The sequence below is a fragment of the Platichthys flesus genome, chromosome 18, assembly GCF_949316205.1.
Source record: "Platichthys flesus chromosome 18, fPlaFle2.1, whole genome shotgun sequence".
NCBI classification, from domain to species: Eukaryota; Metazoa; Chordata; class Actinopteri; order Pleuronectiformes; family Pleuronectidae; genus Platichthys; species Platichthys flesus.
In genome coordinates, this window is record NC_084962.1 from 13,311,886 (window position 1) to 13,333,430 (window position 21,545).

Consider the following 21,545-nt stretch of genomic DNA (forward strand, 5'->3'; position numbering starts at 1 on the left):
CCAGTGGAAAAAGTCCACTAGAGTCTTGCCTGAATCTTGAAACATGTTTCCATAAAAAAAAAAAAACACACACAGACATCGAATGGTTCTATTGACATGTTTGCTTTAATCAATAACAGGATGAACACCTGAAAATGTTTCAAGCCATTCAAGTTATTCTAACAAAGGATATTAAAATGCCACCCCCTCCCCCCGCAAACCCCAAAACATAAGTTGCTGTTTTTGTGCAATACACTAATTCAGAAATACAATTTGAGACAATTACTCTTGAATATTTACAAACCTAAATCTAAAAACTGAAGCCATCTTTGATGAATAAAGAACATGTGGCTGCACTTACTAAGAACTGTTCCCTGAAAACTGGCATCAATGCACAACTGAGCCAGGAACACTACTGGTCCGCGTCTTGATCTGCTGGTTCATTGTTTTGGCCACGGTCTGGGTCTTTCATTCGCAGGATGCGGATGATTTTGCTCACAGGAAGAGTACTGGAAAAACAAAAATAGGGGAAAAGGAAAGATTACTATTTGGTCGTACCTTTTAGGTGTACCCTTCAGAGGCAAATTCCCTTTCCCAGGCAAACCCTCCAGGGCACAACAAAAAAAATCACATGACCTTTGTTCCTGAACGGATTAGTCTTATCATAACTCGTTTACTAAGTTAATATACAGTAACTAAGCCAATAAATTCGTATCTGGGTGGTCAGACTGCTTTGATATACAAATAGAAGGATGTTGTATCAGTGGTTACCCCATGCTCTGTGGAGTGAGGAATATGAACTGTCTGTATCGCTGACCACTCGCCACCTTCAGCATCATGTCCATTGATATCCTCCTGTTCACCATGTCCTAATTGATCAAAAAATAACAACGGAGGTTCACGTTATTGTGTGATAAATGAGGCCAAACACCAGCAACTTCCCCTCTATTATATCTGATACTATACTTCACAGTTTAGAGATTTGATATCCACACAGATGTAACACTGACAGTAAAAACAGTGTCTCGTTACCATGTAAACATCAAACTCGTCGAGGCAGCGGAAAGGCGCCTCTGTGATGGCCCAAAGAGAGAGCACGAAGCAAACAGTGGAGAAGGAGCGCTCGCCTCCCGACAGAGAGCGCATGTCTCGCAGGTCCGCCTTGTTTCCCTGGCCGGGCTGCACCTACACAGCAGGAGATGAGAGATCAGTTTTGTGCGAGAGAGCTTTTTTGTTGAGCAACAGTCATTGACTTGCTGAATTCTTTAGTGAGCCCTTGATTAAAATAGAAATGCTGCCTCTCACGGGCACAAGCTATTCTGAATTGAACACTGGAAAATATATGTATGCAGAGCTGTGTTCCAGACATGAACTCTGGCAAGTGTCTAGAAAAGGGTGGAAAACACAAGGTTTTTGTTTACAGCACACCGACACTGGCGTCTGTCCTCATTGCCTAAAGCTTTCCAATCCAAGTTTTTTTCAAGTTGACATCTTCTTTGGCATCTTCTCTGTGTTTGTCATCCTGACATAACTGTATTCTCTATTCCAGTTTGGGTCTGTTGAAGTGTTAGAACCTGGATCAACACAGCCACTCACTCAATGAGAATATTTACCCCGTCTGAAAACAGCTTGTGTAAACGACAGTTCACTGGTTTGCATAATGCACATTCAAGCTAAAAGAGGGACCGAGTGTTTCCCCCCCGATGAATAAAATGTTCCTCTTACTGAGATGGAGAGGGTTTCGTTCTTGTGGTCAAAGCTCATGCTTCCAGTGTATCCTCTCTGACCCAGCATGCTGTCAAAGTAGTATTTACATCGGGCTGAGAGGAACCTGAGACAAGGGATGCAGAGAAAAGAGATCAGATGGATGAAGGGGGGAAAGCATGTCAATAAACAAGGGGGAAGTCCAGGGTCACAGTCAGGAGATTTATTATCTTTTTGATTTGACAACTTGCCTCCTAAGCTCATTGTAAACCTGGAGCCTGTGGTTCATGACGCTGTCGAGGCTTTTGATGAAGCTGTTGAGGTTCTTCATTTGCTGTGTGAGGTTCTTGTAGTTCTCCAGAGCCTCATGGTACTGTCTGCATGTGGAATAAAGCCAAGAGAGAGGAAACTTTACATGTTGACATCAATCAAGTGATGTTCGGTGCGATGGCAGCACTGCAGTTTGCTTCACAAGAAAGCCTGTTGCAGGATTTTCTTTACCAGAGGGCTGGAGGTAACTTACCGCACAACCTCCTCGCGGTCTCCTTGTTGTTCCTGCTGGGTGGAGATCTTAACTTTAAGGCGGTTGATCTCACTATCTAGACTCCTGGCTGTCCGACGCACTTCCAAACGCTCTGGACAGATTTCTGAAGCCTTGGATACAGATGCCTGAACCACAGAGGGAAGTAATCAATCAAAATGCACGATAAACTAGAAAGACACTCAGTAACGCTTCCCTCTGCTCAAGCCATGTAGGATATCTAAAAAACTATAATGTGCTTTTGCTTTAAGTCCTTTGATGAACTCATCTGTCTCTTGTCACCCCTCAAACCTCTGCACGTCATACCTGTACTTCCTGCTCCTTGCTTTGCAGGCTGGCTTCGAGGGTCTGGATGGTGCGGAGGTGGGTGCTGCGCTTCTCGTCGTAATGTTTCTTGTGGTGCTTGCACTTCATCACCTCGTGATCAGCCTTATTCAGCTCATCCTGTAGTAGAAATAACATGCAAAAAAACAACAACACTAAAACACTTAAAAAATCAAGTAATCAAATGTGTGTTCAGAATAAAGGAAACATGGAGGCAGCGGCTGGTGCGGTCGGTTGGCTGCGCTTGTTTGCCTAATGTTTTGCACTGGAAAATGTAATAAAATAGAAAAGCAATTCCACAAGATTGGGCTGTTTATCATCTCGTGAGCAGCGAGCCTGGTGATGCTAATATACATTTTTTTAGAGATCTGAGTGAACATCTTAAACCCGAGGCCTGCAGTGTGACTGTACCTTGATCGGGTCGGCGTCCTCTGCGATGTTGTTGATCTTCTCTTTGTGCTGCTTGTACTCCTGCTCTGCCTTCTCGTAGGACGCCCTGAGGTCAGTCATCTTAGTTCGGGCCTGGTCGTACTCTGCACGCTTGCTCGAGATCTTGGCAACGATCTCCTCAAGCTCCTCCTCCTGGTGGGGACAGCGACATTTTAACAGCAGCACATGGTGTGAATCACATCTATGTTTTGCACTGTATCGATGTGTTCTGAACAAACCAGAGGGTTTAGGTCCTCTGACTGAGGCTCCTCCATGTTCTGTAGGTCCGTCAGCTCCAGCTCTAGTTTCGTGACCTTAACCTAAATGATTAAAATAAACTTCATGAACAAATCCATCATCTCAATATTTCTTATTATCCTGGTTTCAGAAAGAAAGGAATACTGATTTGTCAGAGGTAAAAATTGTTACTTGAGTCATCTTCTGGTCTGCTTGAGCTCTTCTCAGCAACCCTTCATTCTGTTTGATGTCATCATCTAAGTTTCTCATTTGTTGCTGGATGCGAGTTGCTAGAGCTCTTTGGTTCTCTATCTCTCTCTGCAAGTGCCTGAGAGGAAAGATACAAAATAAGAGAAGTAAGATAGAACACAAGAGCACAGGTTTGTACAACCACTGTTTTGTGATATACACTATAAGGACGAAAGTAGTGGTTAGTTCCGGTGAAGGGAAATCTTAGTGCTACAGCTTAATAAGACATTTAGGACAATCATACGCTTCTAGCTGTGTGGGAACAGTTTGGGGAAGGCCCTTTTCTGTTCCAGCGGGACTGTGCACACTATTGTAGAAAGCCTTCCCAGACGAGTGGAAGCTGTTTTAGCTGCAAAGCGGGGACCAACTCCATATTAATGTCTGTGGATTTAGAATGGGATGTCATAAAAGCTCCTGTAAGTGTAATGTGACCTTCGTCCATGTAGTGCATTTTCATCCTGTATCTTAAAGACTGAAGCTCATTAATCCAGTTTCTATATGTTGGTGCTGTCAAGATGTACAGATGATTCATTTGATCAACCACAGCAACACAAGGAAATCACACACACCTGATCTCATCCTCAACATCTCCTGAGAGGCGGTTGGCTCTGGTCTGCTCTGCAGTGTAGCTACGGTTGTTGTAGATCTGATCTCCTTCCTTAGAGAAGGCCATGTTACAGTTGCGCGGAGGGTTTTTGCCCTGCATCACTCTACGAGCCTCCGTGCGATTCTACACAGCCAGACAGACACACACACACATCAAAATCCATGATAATGCAATACATCTTCAGAATACAAATAATTAAAAATGAAGAGATGTTCCAATATCAATTCCGGCATCTGAAATGACATCAACACTATCACAAAGGCCAGGTCAGGCATGGGCAAGGATGCAAAACTGACCCAAAACCAACTCTTTTAAGTATAATAGTTTCACCAACTGCAAATTTCTAATACCAGAATTCACATCCGCCTCAAATACACGGCAACAAAGGATGTTATTCATTATCTTATTAAACTGGGGCTTTTCTTGTTAAGAAATAATTTGTTACCTTGATGAGCAGAATGCTTTCTATTCCTGATTGATCAATCAGGCAGTTGGCCACAACTGGGTCCTCGATCTCTAGAGCTTGGAGCACGGACGGGTATTCAGAGTGATTCACAGCCCTGAAAACAAAAGATACAAACAGAACAATTAAAGTGATAGTTTACACAAAATGTACAGCTCGATTATTATATACTCGATTACACCAGTCTACTGCTTGAGAGGATGAGGTATAAATTTAAAAATAGTAGAGTTCCATTCTTGGTTTGGGAGGAAAACTTCAAGGCTAACGCTTTCATTTCAGGTTATGTCCAACTTAAACTTAATACACTTTAATGTGAACAATGTACATGTCCTCACCTGGTCCTTGTATCATGGACATGTGGGAGGAATTGGCTGGTAACGATGGCAGGTCTGCGGCCTCTCTGGCATACTTTGGCCATGATGTCCTGCAGCACCTTCTCGTCTGCATAATTGTCACAGGTGAAGGCCAGCATCTGCCCTTTAAGACACACTTCTACAGCCAGGGCTAGCTCTGGGTCTTTCAGGCTAATGAGGTAACCTGTAGAGGGAAAGTTGAAAAGGCAAGACAGACAATCAGGAAGGTAAAGCAACCATCTTCTGAGTCTTAAAACTGAAATATATAACTTATGTATGCATAGTCACATAATATTACTCTTTACATCTTACCAAGAGGTCCTCTGGGTTTGTGCTTGAACTGGCCCCTATTGTGGGCGTCTTGGATGGCATTAAGGAGGGCAGGCATCTGCTCTCCAAAACGCTGCAGCCGATTGGAGCGGCTGCTTTCCAGAGTCTGCGAGTTACGTCTGTTGCCTTCAATGGACCTCTGGAGCACGTCGTGTTCTCTCCTGAAGATGTTTAGATTTTGTTAGAGGCCGATTCTGTTTTAATGATTCTACTGCTGAGTGGAGTTTTGCAGACCAGTGAGAACAACTAGAATGTATCTGGAGAAATGGCACAATAAAAGGACTGAAAGAGGGTTTCACAAAGTTATAAATGATTAACTGTTTGCACATAATTCATATATTTTGGCGAACATATCTGAATTCCCTACTTCATCTTTGATTGTTCTTCCTTGGCACGGCTGCAGGCATTCTGATACTGGTCAATCTGCTGGCCCAGAGTGGAAATCTGGTGACTATGGTTCTCCAGTTCTGACTTGATCTTCTCCATGTGCTCCATCCTGGCCTGACTCTCTGCTCCCGATGTTTGACGGATGCTACAGACACAAAAAAACGTGATAATGAAAACTAGATGCAAAGCTAAGGGGAGCAAAGAAAGGATGAAATAATACAGATGTCAAACAAAACAAAGTTATGTTTTACCTCAGCTTCAGATCACTTATCCTTGAGGACAACTGAACCTTGTCCTTTTCCAAGTCCCTCAGGTTAGTCTTGCACGTGTTGACAGGGACCTGCGCAACGAGTATCACAATGACAAGAGGGACTTTAAACAGCTGTGCCCTGCATTATATCTGACAACCACTGACTTCATGACAATTTTTAATTATACTTTAACGGTGATACACTCAAACTAAAAACATGTTGGCAATAATATAAAATGTTATATAGATAAGACATAAAATCCTGACCTCGCTGGCCTTGAGAAGCGTGTTACGTTTCTGGGCCTCACTCTTAAGGTCAGCACATTTGGGCTGAAGCTCCTGGACTTGCTGGGTGATTCCCTCCAACTGCTCCTGGATCTGCTTGTACTTCTTCTCGGCCTCCTCAATCTTGTGCTGCAGGGTTATATAAAAACAGATCAATAACATAGGGAGGCTAGAGGATCAAAGAGAGCTTTGTGCAAAAGTTGTGTTGTTAGGCATCAAACAGAGGCAGTAGTTATTTAATACAAAGTAATAATAGATTGTACAGACTTAACGATTTTGGTAAAGATGTGTTTCTGTTGATAAACAGAGAAACAGATGCAATCAGTTTAAAGACTTGGTTGTATCATTAATAATACAATATTGTACCTTCCATTCTTCAACTTTCTCATCATATTTCTCTGTGGAGTGTCTGTCTGTCCGTAGCTTCTCCTTCATCGGGTCCAACTCCTTCTCCATCTCGATCACCTGTTAGAATTAAGACATGCGTTGAAGGCAGTTAATATTCATATAAATCACCTATTCAGAAACTAATGCACTCATCCAGTGTCTCAGGGGCAGAGGAGTGGGTAAAGAAGGTTGAAAATCCATAAGTGAGGGGAAAAAAAGAGAAAGTGATCTCACCAAGGCCCACGCCATCTGCTTCTGTAACTCCTCTAGTTTAGTGTGCATTTCGTCGAGGGATGACAAACTCTTGTAACGATCCTCTTTCTCTCTGTATTTCTGCTTTAGGTCTTTTAAGCACTGCAACAGTCACATAACCAGACATGGTCTTATAAATCTGGCTCTGCTGTCTAGTTAGCCCACTAAATTCATAATTACAAGATGACAAATTCTATCCACAACGAAGCCAAAAAACAGCAATCATATGTTATAGTGCAGTATCAATACAATTAACAATGAAATGTGACTAATTCATACTTCGTTTTGTTGCTCCACTTTATCCTCTGTTACATGCTTGGTGGTTTTGATGTAGACAAAGTCTTCTCTCATCTGCTCCAGCTGTGTAGCTTTCATAAAAAACTGAGCAATGGTCATGAAAATTAAAAGAAGAAGAAGAAAAGCACTAGGTCAAAACATGAAAAGCTGCAAAAATTCACATCAACAGATGTTCAGATTTTCCACATTTTGCCCCTTCCCAACACCAATTTGGATAACAGGGGGGAAACAATTTACATAATCTATTTTGACTGCTGTATGTACAATCATCTCTACAGACAAATATAGATTATCATTTAAAAATATTTTTCTATATGTTTACTTGAGACTAACCCTATACTTGTCCCCCTCTCCTTTCGAGTGTAGGAAGTATTTGCTCATCTCTTGTGTGAGAACTGACACAGGATTGTTGACCTTTGAGAGAAAACAAGTTAATAAGTTCACCAACACTGCAAAACACATTTGTCGCGCAGGATTTTAATTTGTCATAGAAAAGTATAAGCAACATAACACTGTGTAAGACTTGATTTGCTCATACCTGAATATTGAAATTATCCAGGATGGACATGAGCTCCTCCTTCTTGGATGAGACAAGTTGACCTACAAGAGGAGGAGAAAAAATTATCATGAATCCTTAATGTGTAATGAGAATTATTCAGGCAGCTAAAGGAAGTGTTACAGTTGGACTCTGATTTGACAACACTTAATTGTTTGTACTCTTCACCGGTTTTTGTGAATAAATGAAATAAATGAAACGGTTTATTGGTGATTTTAATCATGGTCAACCTTTAAGTTTGTTTGAAATATGAAAACTATCTCGCTATACCTTGTCACAAAATGCTGAAAATCTAAAAATCCATGAGCATCGATGGTTGTTACCTGACTTGCTCCTTAGTTTATAGGTTCTCATCCCCTCTCGTGTTATTTTGAGGTCTACGGTGATGGCTGGACCATACACCTCAGGTTTGTAAGCGTCCCTTCCTTTGTTACGTAGGGTAATTGATACATCGGCTGAGCTGAGAAACAGAGAGTGAAGTGATGCAACCTTTAAAACGGCAAGTTACCTTTGTGTGTCACACTACATGACATTTTGGATATGATGGTCTATGAAAGTCATATTATCTCTCAAATAGAACAAGAAAAAATGTATGATTTCCAAAATAAGTGTTTTAACAAGTGGAGCTACGAGTTCATATTACAATGTTACAATTCACAGATAATCTATTACAGTGTGGTAAAAGATTCACCTTTCTCCCTCTTTCACAAAACCTTTTAGGGACGATCCTCTGTTTGTGGCCTGTGCATTCCCACCTAGAGCAACTATGAGAGCAGTCAGGACGGCGCTTTTTCCACCTGTCAGAGGCAAATTGAGCACAGACATTTTCCTACCAAGTAAATATCTTGAAACAACAATGGCGTTACCTATTACACTGGACATTTAACAGGTAAAACATGTGTTGGCTCAGTGTTTACTGAGTGAGATATGTATCATTAGATTTTACTGGGAGCAGCATCAATCTATTGCTGTACTTGAAGTTGTGTGATGAAATTGACTGTGGGGGTCATACCCTACATCTACACTTTTGACAACTCCATATTTATATACTTATACTGCAAGTATGAAGTATGCTATTCACACACATCAGGATCAACACACACACGTTCTTTAAGCTGTGTGCCGGTACTGTGTGAGGATTTGAGATGGAATGACTCCAAAGTCACAGAAAGTCTTTGTGTAAACTACTTTTCTACAGAGGGGAACCCCCCCCGGACCGCTGCACTAGTCAAACAGTTTTACTCACTTCCATTGTTGCCGACGACAAAGTTGACATTGGAACCGAATGTGAACGGGCCGAGGAGCGAGTGGCACATGAAGTTCTTCAGCGTGATACTCTCCACGATCCCTGCATCACTCACCACCTCCGCGGCACCTGGCACCTAAACACAAGATTTTCATTTTCCTGTCACTTCATTCCAAATCATGACGCCACTTCTAGATAGGTCCACATGCTATACAGCTCCTATGTGTTATTATTGATTCTCTCAAGAGCAACAGATTTGCAAAGAAATAACAGAAAGGGATTCTTTGCAGTGAGTAATAAATGTGTCCTAACAAGACAGTGAGTGTACATACGTGCTTCAGTAGAGGATCATCTTGGTCATCAACAACATTTTCATCAGTCTCTTCTTCTTCCTCCTCCTCCTCCTCTTCTTCTTCTTCTTCGTGCGCAGGTCGGACGCGTTTGTTGACATTTTCAGGGACAGAGCTGCTCTTCCTCTTCGACATCTTCTTCAACCTGCTCCAGAGAAAGGAAAGTGAAAGTAAACACACACACACACACACACACACACACACACACACAGTAATAGTTTTAGTCTCGTCTCTCCTTTTCCGTGTCACGTTTCCTGGTTTTGTTTTGCAGCGTCTTCCGCCACTAGATAGAAGCTAATGCCTCGCTTTCTTGACTAGCTTGGCTGGCTAGCTGACTGCCGCTACATGCTAAACAGGAAGTTACAGTCGCTGTGCTTGGTTTCTAATTGTTAGTAAGATATTGAGAAGACGGACACAGCTTGAGGAGGAGCTGCTCACCTTGTTGACACGACCCAGATGAAAACATGGAGAGGATCCGCTCCTGACCCGCTGATGGCTGTTGGGATTCGCGCTTACCGGTTCTCCTTCTTCTTCTCCTCTTGGTTTACTGGAGGATCGCATACAACTTAAGTCGCATACCGCCACCTACTGTACAAGGGCGTGTAACGTCATGTCATCGAACACACTTAAATACAGTGTAGGGCCAGTTCACACTCAAAAAGAACGAGTTCCAAGTTCATTTCATACAGATGAAAGGAAACTAGTTCATAGTTCATTTATTTTTTGTTTTGAACTAAGGTCACAGCTCCAAACATTTGTTAGATTACTTTCATTTGTTACGTTTGTTATTTGGATGATGTAGGTGACCGACTAACAATGATGTATATAGATACTAATGGCTGGTGTCTTGTGTCTCTGTACTGAGCGCACCAAATGGCCGGTGCTCTGTGCATTCTTCATCAGACTGTTCTGATACTGTCAGGGTGAGACTCTGAGGTGATGAACTGTCATAACGGAGTGAAATAAGTCAGAGGTAACAATAGGATATATATTTTTTATATCAACCTGGCTTTGGAAGAAAAACTGTGAGAATAGGATATTTCCCAGGTTTTTTTTTCTTTGAAATTCTTCATCAGACTTTTCAGAAATTGCCAGAGTGAGAATCTGAACTGTCATTTTGAGGTGAAACAACGAAAACAGATGACATTTAAAAAGTTAAATGCTGATTTAACAAAGATTGAGGATAGCAATGATTATACACTGGATTTGGACTTTGCATTGCACAAGTTAAAAAAGGCCTGAGAGGGAAGTTGGTAAACAACATCAGAACAAGATAAGTTGTGTTGTGATGTGTTGTATAGGCAGCTACCATAAGGTCCTGGAAAATACATGAATCCTCTTTAATAAGACGAAGAGAAGGTGTAATGCTTGTCAGTTGGAAAAGTGTTCCAGAGCCCACCATCACTGAGACATTCAAAACAAAGCCCAAGACCCACCTCTTCTCCTTGGCATTCGACTGTTAATGGCTCCTACATATTAGCTACCACATTAGTTATTTTGATTTTTTTTCATAAACCTCACTGTTTTTGTCTTGATCGCTGCCTGAATATACAGTGTGTGTGTGTGTGTATTTGTGTTTTTGTACACACACTGTGGTCAGCTTTTGTTGTTTTTAATGTGCTATAATAAATAAATTGACGGTGTAGGGCAAGAAGCATAATATTGTTTAGACTCTCTTAATAGGTTTAAATGATTTATTGCCACAAACATCATTGCACACAACTAATACAATGACCAACAAACGTGAAGAGAAAAACCAGCATAAAAACAGGCATAGCTACAGTAAGCAGTTGGTTCTTAGTCTTTCAAAGCCAGGAACTCGTTCATTTTGGACTCGAAGTCGATAGGACGTTCACTGGGCTGCTTGTAGCGCCCTCTCATCGTTGAGCTCAGGTAGGGGAGTAGGGCGCAGCTCTTTTCATACAAGGTCAGGTTGGCTTTGTGCATCCGGCGAATATAATCCTCGCTCCTCTCGTTGGTAGCTGCATAAATATGAGAGTTATTAGCAACAGCAATTTGGCTTTATTTGGCCAGTTTATTCCAAAGAAAGGAAACAAAATATTATAGTAGAAGTATAAATGTTTCATCTTTACTATTTTTCAAAGTCATTGACAACCCTTGAATCCTGTTTACCTTTGAGATAGAAGGCCACATAGAGGACTGCTGATCTTTGTATGCTGACGAAGGGATACTTGGGTTTGAGGCACCCCGCAGCTGTCATGGCCTTGAAGACTGCCACTGCCACAGCCTAAAAAATTGAGACTTCATTCAAATCCACATTGAACAAATATTGACATCAAATCTCTGCATATTTATTTAAGTGCGTTTGACCTGTTCCAGGTAGCCCAACGTCGGAAGGGCGATGAGGGGTACGGGGTCACAAAGAGGAGGGACTTTAACGGGCAGCTTCTGGTCCCAGAATGTTTCAGGACTCCTAGAATTTAAAATATGTTAATCAAGATTTGGTTCATTTACCAAACTTTCCAAAGGCAAAATTGTGTTGCACTGTCATCTTTGTTTTAAAGGCAGGATAAGGAAAACTCATCTGAAACATAGGCGACTGACACCTTTCTGAAATCTGCAAAGAGAATAATGCCAAACCTCAAAAACATGTCCTGTTCCCGTTTCGACCGGAAAAAATAGAACTGTTCTCTGTATTCCACAGCGAACTCCATCTTTCCTTCAACCAGGGCTTCATACCTGAGAGCACACAAGACTTCCATGAATAGAAAATATCAAACATACTAAAGATATATTGCACTGATTAAGTCTAGTGTGAATCTCTGTGGGCTGCAGACATTGTTGAATTGGTGGTTTAAACAGTGAATAATCATGTGTGCACTTTAGAATGAACTTTTCTGAGACAGATTTGAACTTTAATACCGTACCTTTGCTTTCCACAGAAGTAAGTGACAGGACAAAAGCCCATCATCTGAACTTTCTGTGGGTACTTGTTCTTCACCTGAATCTCAGTTAGTTTACTTGGCAGCATGTGGGGTTCTGGGAGAGGGTATGGGCACCTCGGAGTCACAAACTTTTCTGGAGAGGACAGGAATTTCTGTGGTCGAGAGATAATATTATATAAACTTCATATTTATATTTCAAGAAACATTTAATATTTGATTTACTTCATATCTGTGTTTCCCTTTTCCTAAAGCTCCACCACACTGACCTCTAAATGCTCTTTGCCACACATCTTGTAAAGCTTTCCTCTGTACTCAGCCGCATGAGTCAAAGCTACAGTTTCTGAGCAGTCCGTCAGGTGATAATTTATAGCCAAGCAGTCTGGGCAGTAATGGCCAAACTCTTCAAGCCGATGCTGCAGCTCCTCTGGTGTGATGCACATCCTGTCGATGCTGGCAGCTTGACCTGCAAAATGTGTCAAATGTGATCAAGATTTACTTTCATTATTCAATCACTTTTTATTCATCTTTTTAAATTTTTTTTTTTTTTTTTAGCTTGTATTTTATAAAATAATATTAAAATAGAGTAAATGCATCCTCTTGCTTCGAATGAAAGTGTTTTAAATATCATTTTACTTCAGGCGGAACCAAACCTCTATATCTGATTAAGCTAGTCGTACATACCGCTGAGTGTCCTCTCCAGGAAGTTGTCGATGTACGCCATGCTGATACTGACTTCCTTTACAATCTTGCTCCAGATCCACCATTTGCTCTTAAAGCCATCAAGCACAATCCAGTTCCGATATTGATACTGGAAATATTTCCTCACCTGCTCCACCTCTTGCCTGTAATGGGCGGTACGATTGTGAAGTATCTCAGCGCTGTCATGCATAAGGTGAGACCTAAAATGAGAGGAAAGAGGAGAGGTAGGATACATTTAATCATGGTAATTTAAAGCTTGTGATTTCTGCATATCATTCCTATTGTGTGTGTATGTTTTCATACTTGTTGGGTTTTAACTGGTCCATGTGACCTCTTCTTAGCACCTCCACTGTGTCCAGCTCAAGCTCAATTACTATCATGGGGATGATGCTCCGAGAACCCATTAGCTCCGCCTGCTTAAGTGTCATCGGAAAGCCGTCCAAAACATACCTGGAGTTCCAAATAGTTAAATAACAAATTCTTCAAAAACATTAAAGCCAGAATAAATATATAAATGGAACCACCCTCTCACCCTCGGGTGCTGCAGACTGAGCTCAAGAGAACCACCTCCAGACACTGAATGGCCAGTTCATCAGGCACAACAAGGCCCTGGGAGAGAAGCTGTTTCACTTGGAAAGCCAGATCTGTGTGCTCCTGAGTTTCAAGCACCATACGCATAGCTCTACCAATGGACAGCCTCGCCAAGCCATACTTCTGAGCAAAGCTCTGTGCCACTGGAGAGATATAAGAGAAGAATGAAGAAAAATATAAGTGAAAAGGGAAAGATAAGCATTTTTGATTATTTTGCAGTTGTTGTGAGCAGGGCCGGGTCTAGACAGGCATGTATGAGGGGGCAGCCACAAATCTTGAGGGGGCATTGTGCCTAACCCTAACCCTAACCCTATTTAGTTTGAGGGGGCACAACATTTATTTGAGGGGGCCAGGCCCCCTCTTGCCCCTGCCTAGACCCGGCCCTGGTTGTGAGTCTTACCAGTGGTTTTCCCAGATTTGGGTGGTCCAACGACGGCCAGTTTAACAGGGAGGGATGGGGAGGGCTTGGGCTGCCTGAGGTACTTCAGAGGGTTGAGCATGAATGTGTTACGGTTCTCCTTAGATTCAAAGAAGTAGATATACTGATTGAAGATTACGGGATGTGTGGTATTCAGAGGCCACTGCAGAGACTGGATCAATTCTCTCTCTCTGTATTGCTGTAGAAGAGAATAAAACAAGTTCAACCTCCTAGAACTTGTAGAATCCCAAAAATCAATGTCTCATCTCATTAATGTAAATGACAATGACCTTTATGGGATCCAAGCAGCCAAAGGCACTGTGGAGCTTGTAGGAAAAGAGCAGCAGCCTCGGTGCCAGGGTGGATGAGATGGGTTGACATGTTTGGAAAAGTGACTGCCTGTTAGTCAGCAGAGGCTGTAACTTCTGGAGCAGCTGATTCCTCACAAAGCGCGGCTTGCGAGAGGCACTGATAGAGATACTTGGAATGTGTTGCTCACTCAGCATCTCCTGAGCATAGAAAAGCACAAAGCTGAATATATGAGAGCAATTGATAGACATTTACAGTGAAGAGCTTGTCCTGAACGTGAAATAACAGCAGAAAGTGTAAGGGTTTGGCAACTTAATTATTGTTTCGACAGCAAAGTGCCTTCATTGGTGTGTGTGTGTCTGTCTTTGTACCGTTACAGTTGCAAGGTCTTCTTCATCTGACGCAAAACGCTGCTCGATCTCCCTCTTCAGCCGCTCGATAGCTGCCTCCTCATTCTCCTCGATCTCTGAGTCTTCGTTGTCTCCATCCAAAGCAAACTCCACTTCCAGTATGGCCTCTATCTTATCCGCCATGCTGTCTCCTGCTTCTTCCTTTTCATCGACTTCTTCTTCCTCATCTTCATCATCCTGAAACATAAATTACAGGGTTAGATGATGCAGAGTACGGGGATTGGGTTAACCAGTCACAGAGAGGAGATGACTGCGGTTTTGATGATTAAATACCTCAAATCTTGCAGTCAGTGCCTCTGCGGTGAGTTCAGCCCGTCTCCAGACCATTTTCTCATCCTGTACCACAAAGAGAGAAGTTATTGTCTTAGCTATTCGCACATCGAAGTTACCCGATTACGTTAATTGCAAAATATTACCAACTTCCCTACCCTGATTTTCATGCGAAGATCCTGTAGAATATTCTTCTGTCCTTGCCGGTGGTCGCGGCGCTTACGCCACCTCTTCAGGTATGCCAGCAACAGACGTTTCTGAACATCTGTGACATCCACCTTCATGGTTACTACGACGTCAGGGAAAAGCTGTCCATCCAGCATGTACTGCACCTCTTCGGAATGATGTGGGAAGCCCTCCAGAATAAAACCTGTGGATCTGCAAGAGAGAACGTTATAGTCAGAAAATACCTCGTATTGTCAGCTGTGCACAAAAATAAAAGACACACAATGCACAAATAAATACACAAAATACATAAGTAATGAATTTAGGCCAATAAATCCATCAGACAAACGTTCATTGCTTTGCTCCAGTAAAGGCAGAGAGAAAAGGAATGTTGGTCAGTAGACAGTAATGCATGTTGAAAGTCTTTGTGTCTATATGTGAGGATGGAGTCTTTAGATGAAAGAGGCTGAAAAATATATAACATATACAAGTTTTTGTAAAGGAAAAGTTCAGCATTTCAAGGAAAATGCTACTGTGATTTTCTTTCTTGCCAAGTTATAAGAGAAGGTTGATGCCAAACTCTGTATGCTGATTATACTGCTATCCCTGGTAGAAACAGGGGGGATTGTTGATTTTGCACCTTATTGTGTATATTAAATAAACACCTGGGGTGGTTTCGGGTAAGTTAAGGTGGATTTTGTTACTCCTAGAAGAGGCACGCTTTAGTCATATGTTTCCAGTCTTTATGCTAAGATAAGTAAGTTTTATGGTAAGCTAGTTTAGCTTTTTTTTTACTTCATTTGTAGTGTACAGATATTAGAGTAGTAGCAACCTTGTCATCTAACTCAGTTTGGAAAAATCAATGGAGGGAAAGGATGCATGTGCTTGTGTGCAAGTACATGTATGGTTCTTGATCCCAGAATGGTGCAATAACCATGTCCAGGATATGTGGAGATAGTGAATCTCCATCAGATAGGTAGTCTTTGATGGCGTATTCCTCAGCAGTCAGTTCCACTTCCTGTTGTAGATGCACAAAAGCAAATGCAGAATAACTCAGTGACAGAAAATACCATAATTCACCGACTATTGCATCTAATCAGAAACTAGTTTGATGGTTGAAAGCTTGCAACAGAAAACGTTTGTTGATGCTGACCTCCATGTCATCATCAGAGGTATCCTCCTCAACCTCCTCCTCCTCCTCCCCAGCCTCCAACCGGGCGTCCTGTATCTGGGTGACCAGTTCCTCCAGAGACTCGTCAGTGGGCTCTACTTCATCTGAATAAGGCACCCGCTTCTTTGTCTTGGCGATGAGGAGCATTTGGAGCTGCTCCCTGAACTGAATATGGAAGAGGCCAAGCTGCCGGGCAAGCCACTCACCATGAGAGGTCTTTCCTGACCCTCGGTTACCGAGGGAAAGGATCCGAAGGGCAGAAGGCTAGGATAGAAGACAGAAATATGTAATTATTAATTATAATAATAATGATATATAATAATAATATGTGTTTATTTTACACATTATCTTTCTCGTTTCATGTTGTATTGTACCTTGAGAGGCTCAGTCTTTGCAACAAATCGTGTTGGGTTTTGAAGGAAGGTGTCTCTCGCTTCTGCCCTGGAGAAGTAGAAGATCTTCTCCCGGTATTTGGCTGCAATCTCGTCCGTACAGGGCCACAGGGTGTTTTGGTTTTTAAAGGCCACAGGACAGAAATGAAGAGTATCACCAAATGATCTCTTACGGGGTCTGTCCACCTGGTTTCATTGAGACGGATGAGATGCAGTTGAAGGTTTGTTTGTATTATTAAAACAGCATTATAATACTTAACTGTGGGTTTAAAGCTAGAAGCCGCCTCAGTTTACTGACCTTATCCTCATCATCTGGTGCTTTGTTGTCACTGCTTTTTTCATCAGGTTTCTCCAACTCGGCTAAGGCCTCCATATCCTCTTTCTCCTCGAACAGGTCCAGCTGTGACAGCTCCCAGGGAACATACTTGAAGGGCTCTGAAGACAAGGAAACCAGAGATAAAAAATGTTTGTGGAGATAAGTCGTTCTCTATTATCATTGAATTTCCCTTGGTATTTGTGCTTTTTAATGTAAAGGAAATTGTTGAAATATACAGGAAATATTAGTGAGGAGAATATAACAACATTTTCAGTAGCTCTTAAAGGACAAACATTAAATACACATTTTTACTGTATTTAATTGATGCGTTGAGAATGAACACACATACTCTCCATGTGAAGGACTATCTCTTGAAGCAGGTCCTCTGGGCTTTTTCCACCAATCTCCAGAACTAAGAGGGCAGTAGTTAGAGCCGTCTCCATTGCTTCCCATTCAGACACAAACTTCTTGAGTTGCAGTTTGTAGTCCTTCATCTCTGGGCCGTCTGGATAACCCAGCTCCCAGTGATCAGGTAGTGTCACAGCTTGATCAACAGAGGGAGAAGGAGTTGGACTTTACAGGCTTCATATAGAATATTGAAATAGATTCATAGACAGATCTTCCATACCATCATTTTCTCCAACGATTGTCTCTAGATTTGATTCGGTTCGCAGCCTCTTCCTCACTGCCCTGTCCACCTTCTCCTTGTTCCTCTCATACATTCTCTCCAAAACTGTTGAAGTACAATGACGCATGAACCCTGGCAGAAGTCTACATATTTAATGCTACAATTTGTTTGTGGTGCTTGGTTGCTGTGTGTCATACCGTTATGTCCACCACTGTCTTTGAGACAAAAGATGATGTGTGGCAGGATTTCACCTTGTTTTAAAAAATCCCACTGGGAGAGGTTGCTAGGAAAGTTGTCAAGCACCCATCCAGTGTGCTTCTCCTGTTCAATCTTGGCCAGAATTGGCTGCACCAGGTCCTCCGCGTCAAGCACCAATGCATTGTAGTGCTGCGCTAGAAGCTTACATAAGGTGCTCTTTCCTGACTGAGGGGGTCCAACGATAGAAACCTTGCAAGGGGGCCTGGGCATCGGAGGGAGTAAGTACTGTCTGGGGTTTGTGACAAACTTCTGGTAGGCCTCGGAAGATGAGAGGATGTACAGTTTGTCCTGGAAGCTGAACAGGGATTAACATGAGTGTCAGTCGGCTGTTTTCACAATCTCATTGTAAAATACCGGATATATTCTTGACTCACCTGACAGATAGCTCAGGTTGGCCAGGTACAACCTGGCCCTCCTGCAGAGCAACAGGGCAGGTTTGGCCCCAGCGGCTCCTTCTCCACCGGAAGCCAGGGGCCACCGGATTGGTGGAGGACATATGTCTCAATAGGTCCACCTGAAAAAGAGATGAACTCTGGTTTAAACTACTTCTAGTTGAATCAGAAGTGGATTCAGAGGAAGACATCATTAAAAAACTCAAGCCTAAGTATGACCTAAGTATCAACTTTAACAGGTTCAATAATGTCTGACCGTATCAGCCTCTTCTGGCAATTCTTCATCAGCTTTGTGGAGGAGGATGGGAATGGAAACATGTTTTATTGCCAATGATCCAAGACGGGACATAACAGACTACAGAAAAAACAATAAATAAACAAATGTCAGCCCAAAGAACACAGTTTTTACAGTTATACTTATGTTTCCATAGAATATGTCCTTACAGAGTGAAGCTCTTCAGGTGTGTTGTGTCCATCCAGCTCCATCCGATAGAGGGGGTTGTGGGCTGCCATGTAGTCCTGAAAGAACGTTTTCACTCTTGTAAGTAGTTTTAAAATCATCAACTAACTTTATTTAGAACACATTATCACAGAAAACTGGTTTTGAGGCACCCGGCTGGTTTTGATTTTGCTGCTCAATCTGTGCATTATATGTGCAATCCACTAATTATTATATGAGAGCCCAAAAAGTCCATATGCAAACGTCATACTTTATATTAATCTAGAAATTTACATCGATGATTTCATTTCAAACAATTAGCTCAAATGGTAGTAGTTAATAATGGAAACTCACCTCCAGTGGTTTAAGCACTGTATCTTTGTACATGTTGATTCTATACAAAGCATTTTGGGTTAAATTCTCTGGTGCCCACACCATCTGGTAAATAACATCCCTCTGGAGTCCCTTTCCAGCAACCTGAAGACAAAATCAACCCTTTTATATAGAGAAGTAGAGACAAATATATAAAAACAGGAGATTGCAGAAAATACCAATTATAATGGTATACTGTTACAGGTAAATTCGACAAACAGTGGTCAAGGTGTTTGGCCTTGGATCTATACCTGCACCCCTTTATCCTCCATTGCCTCATCCTTGCTGTCTCTCTTCTTGATGTACACATCTTCACACTGCCACTTGTCCCTTGTGTATAGCTGCCCTGTCTCTGGGTATTGCTTCAGACCTGCAAGCCTCTTGGCCAGGTCCTTGTCTGCATACTGGTACAGGACGGGTGTAGCACTCATGATTAATCCGATTAAACATACTGATACAGATACTTCTCACTTGAAGAAATTAATAAGTTGCTGTGATAAGTCTGCATATCCAGAGGATGTGACACTAACCTTGATATTAATGATGAAATCAGGTGTCAGCTTGAGGTTCTTGATCAGTGCAATCTGCTCATCAATCTTCAGACACTCCTCAGACATAAGCGGCAGGCAGCTCAGCACATATCCTGCATCACATTGAGCCGTATTCACATGCATGATCACTGTACTTTACTGGACCTGATCAAATAAACTCCAAATACATTATTTACCATAGTGCTCCACATCTGGTGAATCGAGCCTGTTAAGAATCAGCTGCAGCACCTTGTCTTCTGGTAAAACCTTCCCCTCAGATAAGATATCTAAGATCTAAAACAGCAAGGCAACTTTAACCCTTAATGTTAACGGAAAACACACGTGGAATTAAGGAAAGGTTAACTATCATGTACGATGATGGAGAATTTACTACTCACCTCTAAACCTTCCTCCGTTCTATTTTGTATGTGTGTGTTGAGAATATCTGAATCTGAAATATTATACAAGCAGATGAGAAATGCCATTAATGAGGTGTATAGACATTATTGGTAAAAAAAGTATAAATAATTCAAAGATTTTACCATCAATCAAGATACACTTCCAGGACTCTGCAATGTTCTTGGCCAAAGTGGATTTGCCAATACCCTGCAACATAAAATGACAAAATATTTATATATTTTCAAATATATTTATTTACATTTATAAATTATAATTCTTATTATAAAGAATAGCCAGCGTTTTGTTATGTTATGGATATGTCTATAGTTTATGTAAATTTGATTAATTTTGTTTCATTATTTTCATTTAGTATGTATTGTGAAATTTTTGGCCTCTCTTACTCTGGATTACATCCAATAATAATACATGGTCCCCTTTCTCTATTGCAGTATTCATAGGAGCTGAGGTTAAGTTAGGAAGCCAGATAGATAACACGATTCACGATTCAAGATTCAAGATTCAAGATTCAAGATTCAAGATTCAAGATTCAAGATTCAAGATTCAAGATTTTTTATTTGTCAAATGCACAAAAATAACATTAAGCAGTCGCTGGCAGTGAAATGCTTGAGTCTCAGGCTCACTTCTAACAATGCTCAAGTAATTACACACTATACAATAAAGTAAGAGAAATAGTATAAAATATGATATCAATAGTATAAAATAGAATATCACCTGGAGGAAGGTTAATAATATAGCTGAGGGCACTGACATTCTTGGAGGCAGACTAGACACAACAATGGTTTAGATACGTGTTGTCCAATAGACTAGCTCCACTTAAAGATTAATGTCATGTTTCACTGTGATTTTGTGAGATTATTGTACTCATTCTTTTCCAATGACAACTCAGATTTTGTGTGGCTACAACTGTTTACTTGTTAACTTTCTGTATGACTCATCTGCCTGGTCTCCTTTTTGCATCTGCTACTAAGAATAAACATAATTTGTCTCCAGGAAAAAACTTCATTCCAACACCCTAAAAGATTTCCCTCACAGTTTAGATTTAATTTATTACGAAGTCTCTGATATATATATATATATATATTTTGATATGAAGTGTTTATGTGTTCACATCCTTTTGGAAAAAATTTCTAATGTTGTTAGTGTGCAAAAGAGAGAAGTTACCGGTTTTCCAACTATGATGAAGCAGGTGGGTTTGGCAAGAAGCGTCTCTCTCTCAATTTCATCTTCCATCAAGTTGTCAACGAAATCCATTCGTGCTGATTAAACAGGGGGGAAATTAAAGTAATAAACATTGAATTAAATGACCATATCAAGCTGTCAGTTGTAATGAGTAAATATTAAAGTTAATATAACAGTATAACAATTTTTTTACATTTTGAAAGAAGGTTATTTACCGTAGCTTTCAACAATTCCTTTATCCATTTTTAGCTGGTTTAAACTTCTAGAATAATACTTCTTCTTCTTTGTTCAGTTCTTTAGCAGGTTGCAAATAGTCATCTTCTGCTTTTCATTAGTTTGTTTTATTAGCGGGTGCAAATAAACTTGGTTATGAAGTCCTTCACAAAACAGACAAATAGGACTTGAAGATAAAAGGAACAATGAAATACTAAGGCACATATAGGACACAAATCAA

The 21,545-nt window shown here is 41.2% G+C and overlaps 2 protein-coding genes across 2 annotated transcripts; both read right to left on the bottom strand.

The window, feature by feature from the left end:
• Nucleotides 1–86: 86 nt before the first annotated feature.
• On the bottom strand, nucleotides 87–9,749 carry si:dkey-119f1.1 (Structural maintenance of chromosomes protein 6-like). The gene is made up of 27 exons (XM_062411237.1): nucleotides 9,665–9,749; nucleotides 9,209–9,371; nucleotides 8,877–9,012; nucleotides 8,322–8,427; nucleotides 7,954–8,090; nucleotides 7,613–7,674; nucleotides 7,408–7,488; nucleotides 7,057–7,158; nucleotides 6,760–6,879; nucleotides 6,505–6,603; nucleotides 6,121–6,267; nucleotides 5,855–5,943; nucleotides 5,584–5,748; nucleotides 5,199–5,377; nucleotides 4,869–5,070; nucleotides 4,516–4,630; nucleotides 4,033–4,193; nucleotides 3,407–3,542; nucleotides 3,217–3,297; nucleotides 2,960–3,130; nucleotides 2,531–2,668; nucleotides 2,207–2,352; nucleotides 1,935–2,060; nucleotides 1,705–1,810; nucleotides 1,012–1,164; nucleotides 751–848; nucleotides 87–488 (listed from the first exon to the last, which is right to left on the bottom strand). Exons 2-27 carry the CDS (start codon nucleotides 9,359–9,361, stop codon nucleotides 392–394), a joined length of 3,306 nt encoding a protein of 1,101 aa, XP_062267221.1. The 5' UTR covers nucleotides 9,362–9,371; nucleotides 9,665–9,749; the 3' UTR covers nucleotides 87–391.
• Nucleotides 9,750–10,967: 1,218 nt separating this feature from the next.
• On the bottom strand, nucleotides 10,968–21,163 carry LOC133973104 (adenylate kinase 9-like). Its single transcript, XM_062410753.1, is given in 31 exon segments — nucleotides 10,968–11,208; nucleotides 11,360–11,474; nucleotides 11,558–11,660; nucleotides 11,828–11,926; nucleotides 12,115–12,284; nucleotides 12,399–12,595; nucleotides 12,814–13,031; nucleotides 13,135–13,281; nucleotides 13,364–13,565; nucleotides 13,823–14,039; nucleotides 14,131–14,349; nucleotides 14,521–14,736; nucleotides 14,833–14,895; nucleotides 14,988–15,207; nucleotides 15,894–16,014; nucleotides 16,171–16,429; nucleotides 16,540–16,743; nucleotides 16,856–16,992; nucleotides 17,223–17,455; nucleotides 17,489–17,606; nucleotides 17,699–18,054; nucleotides 18,134–18,273; nucleotides 18,408–18,506; nucleotides 18,596–18,670; nucleotides 18,945–19,055; nucleotides 19,214–19,366; nucleotides 19,493–19,605; nucleotides 19,690–19,786; nucleotides 19,891–19,943; nucleotides 20,035–20,098; nucleotides 21,074–21,163. Coding segments are annotated over 31 exon segments (4,794 nt in total). The 3' UTR covers nucleotides 10,968–11,023.
• Nucleotides 21,164–21,545: the final 382 nt, after the last annotated feature.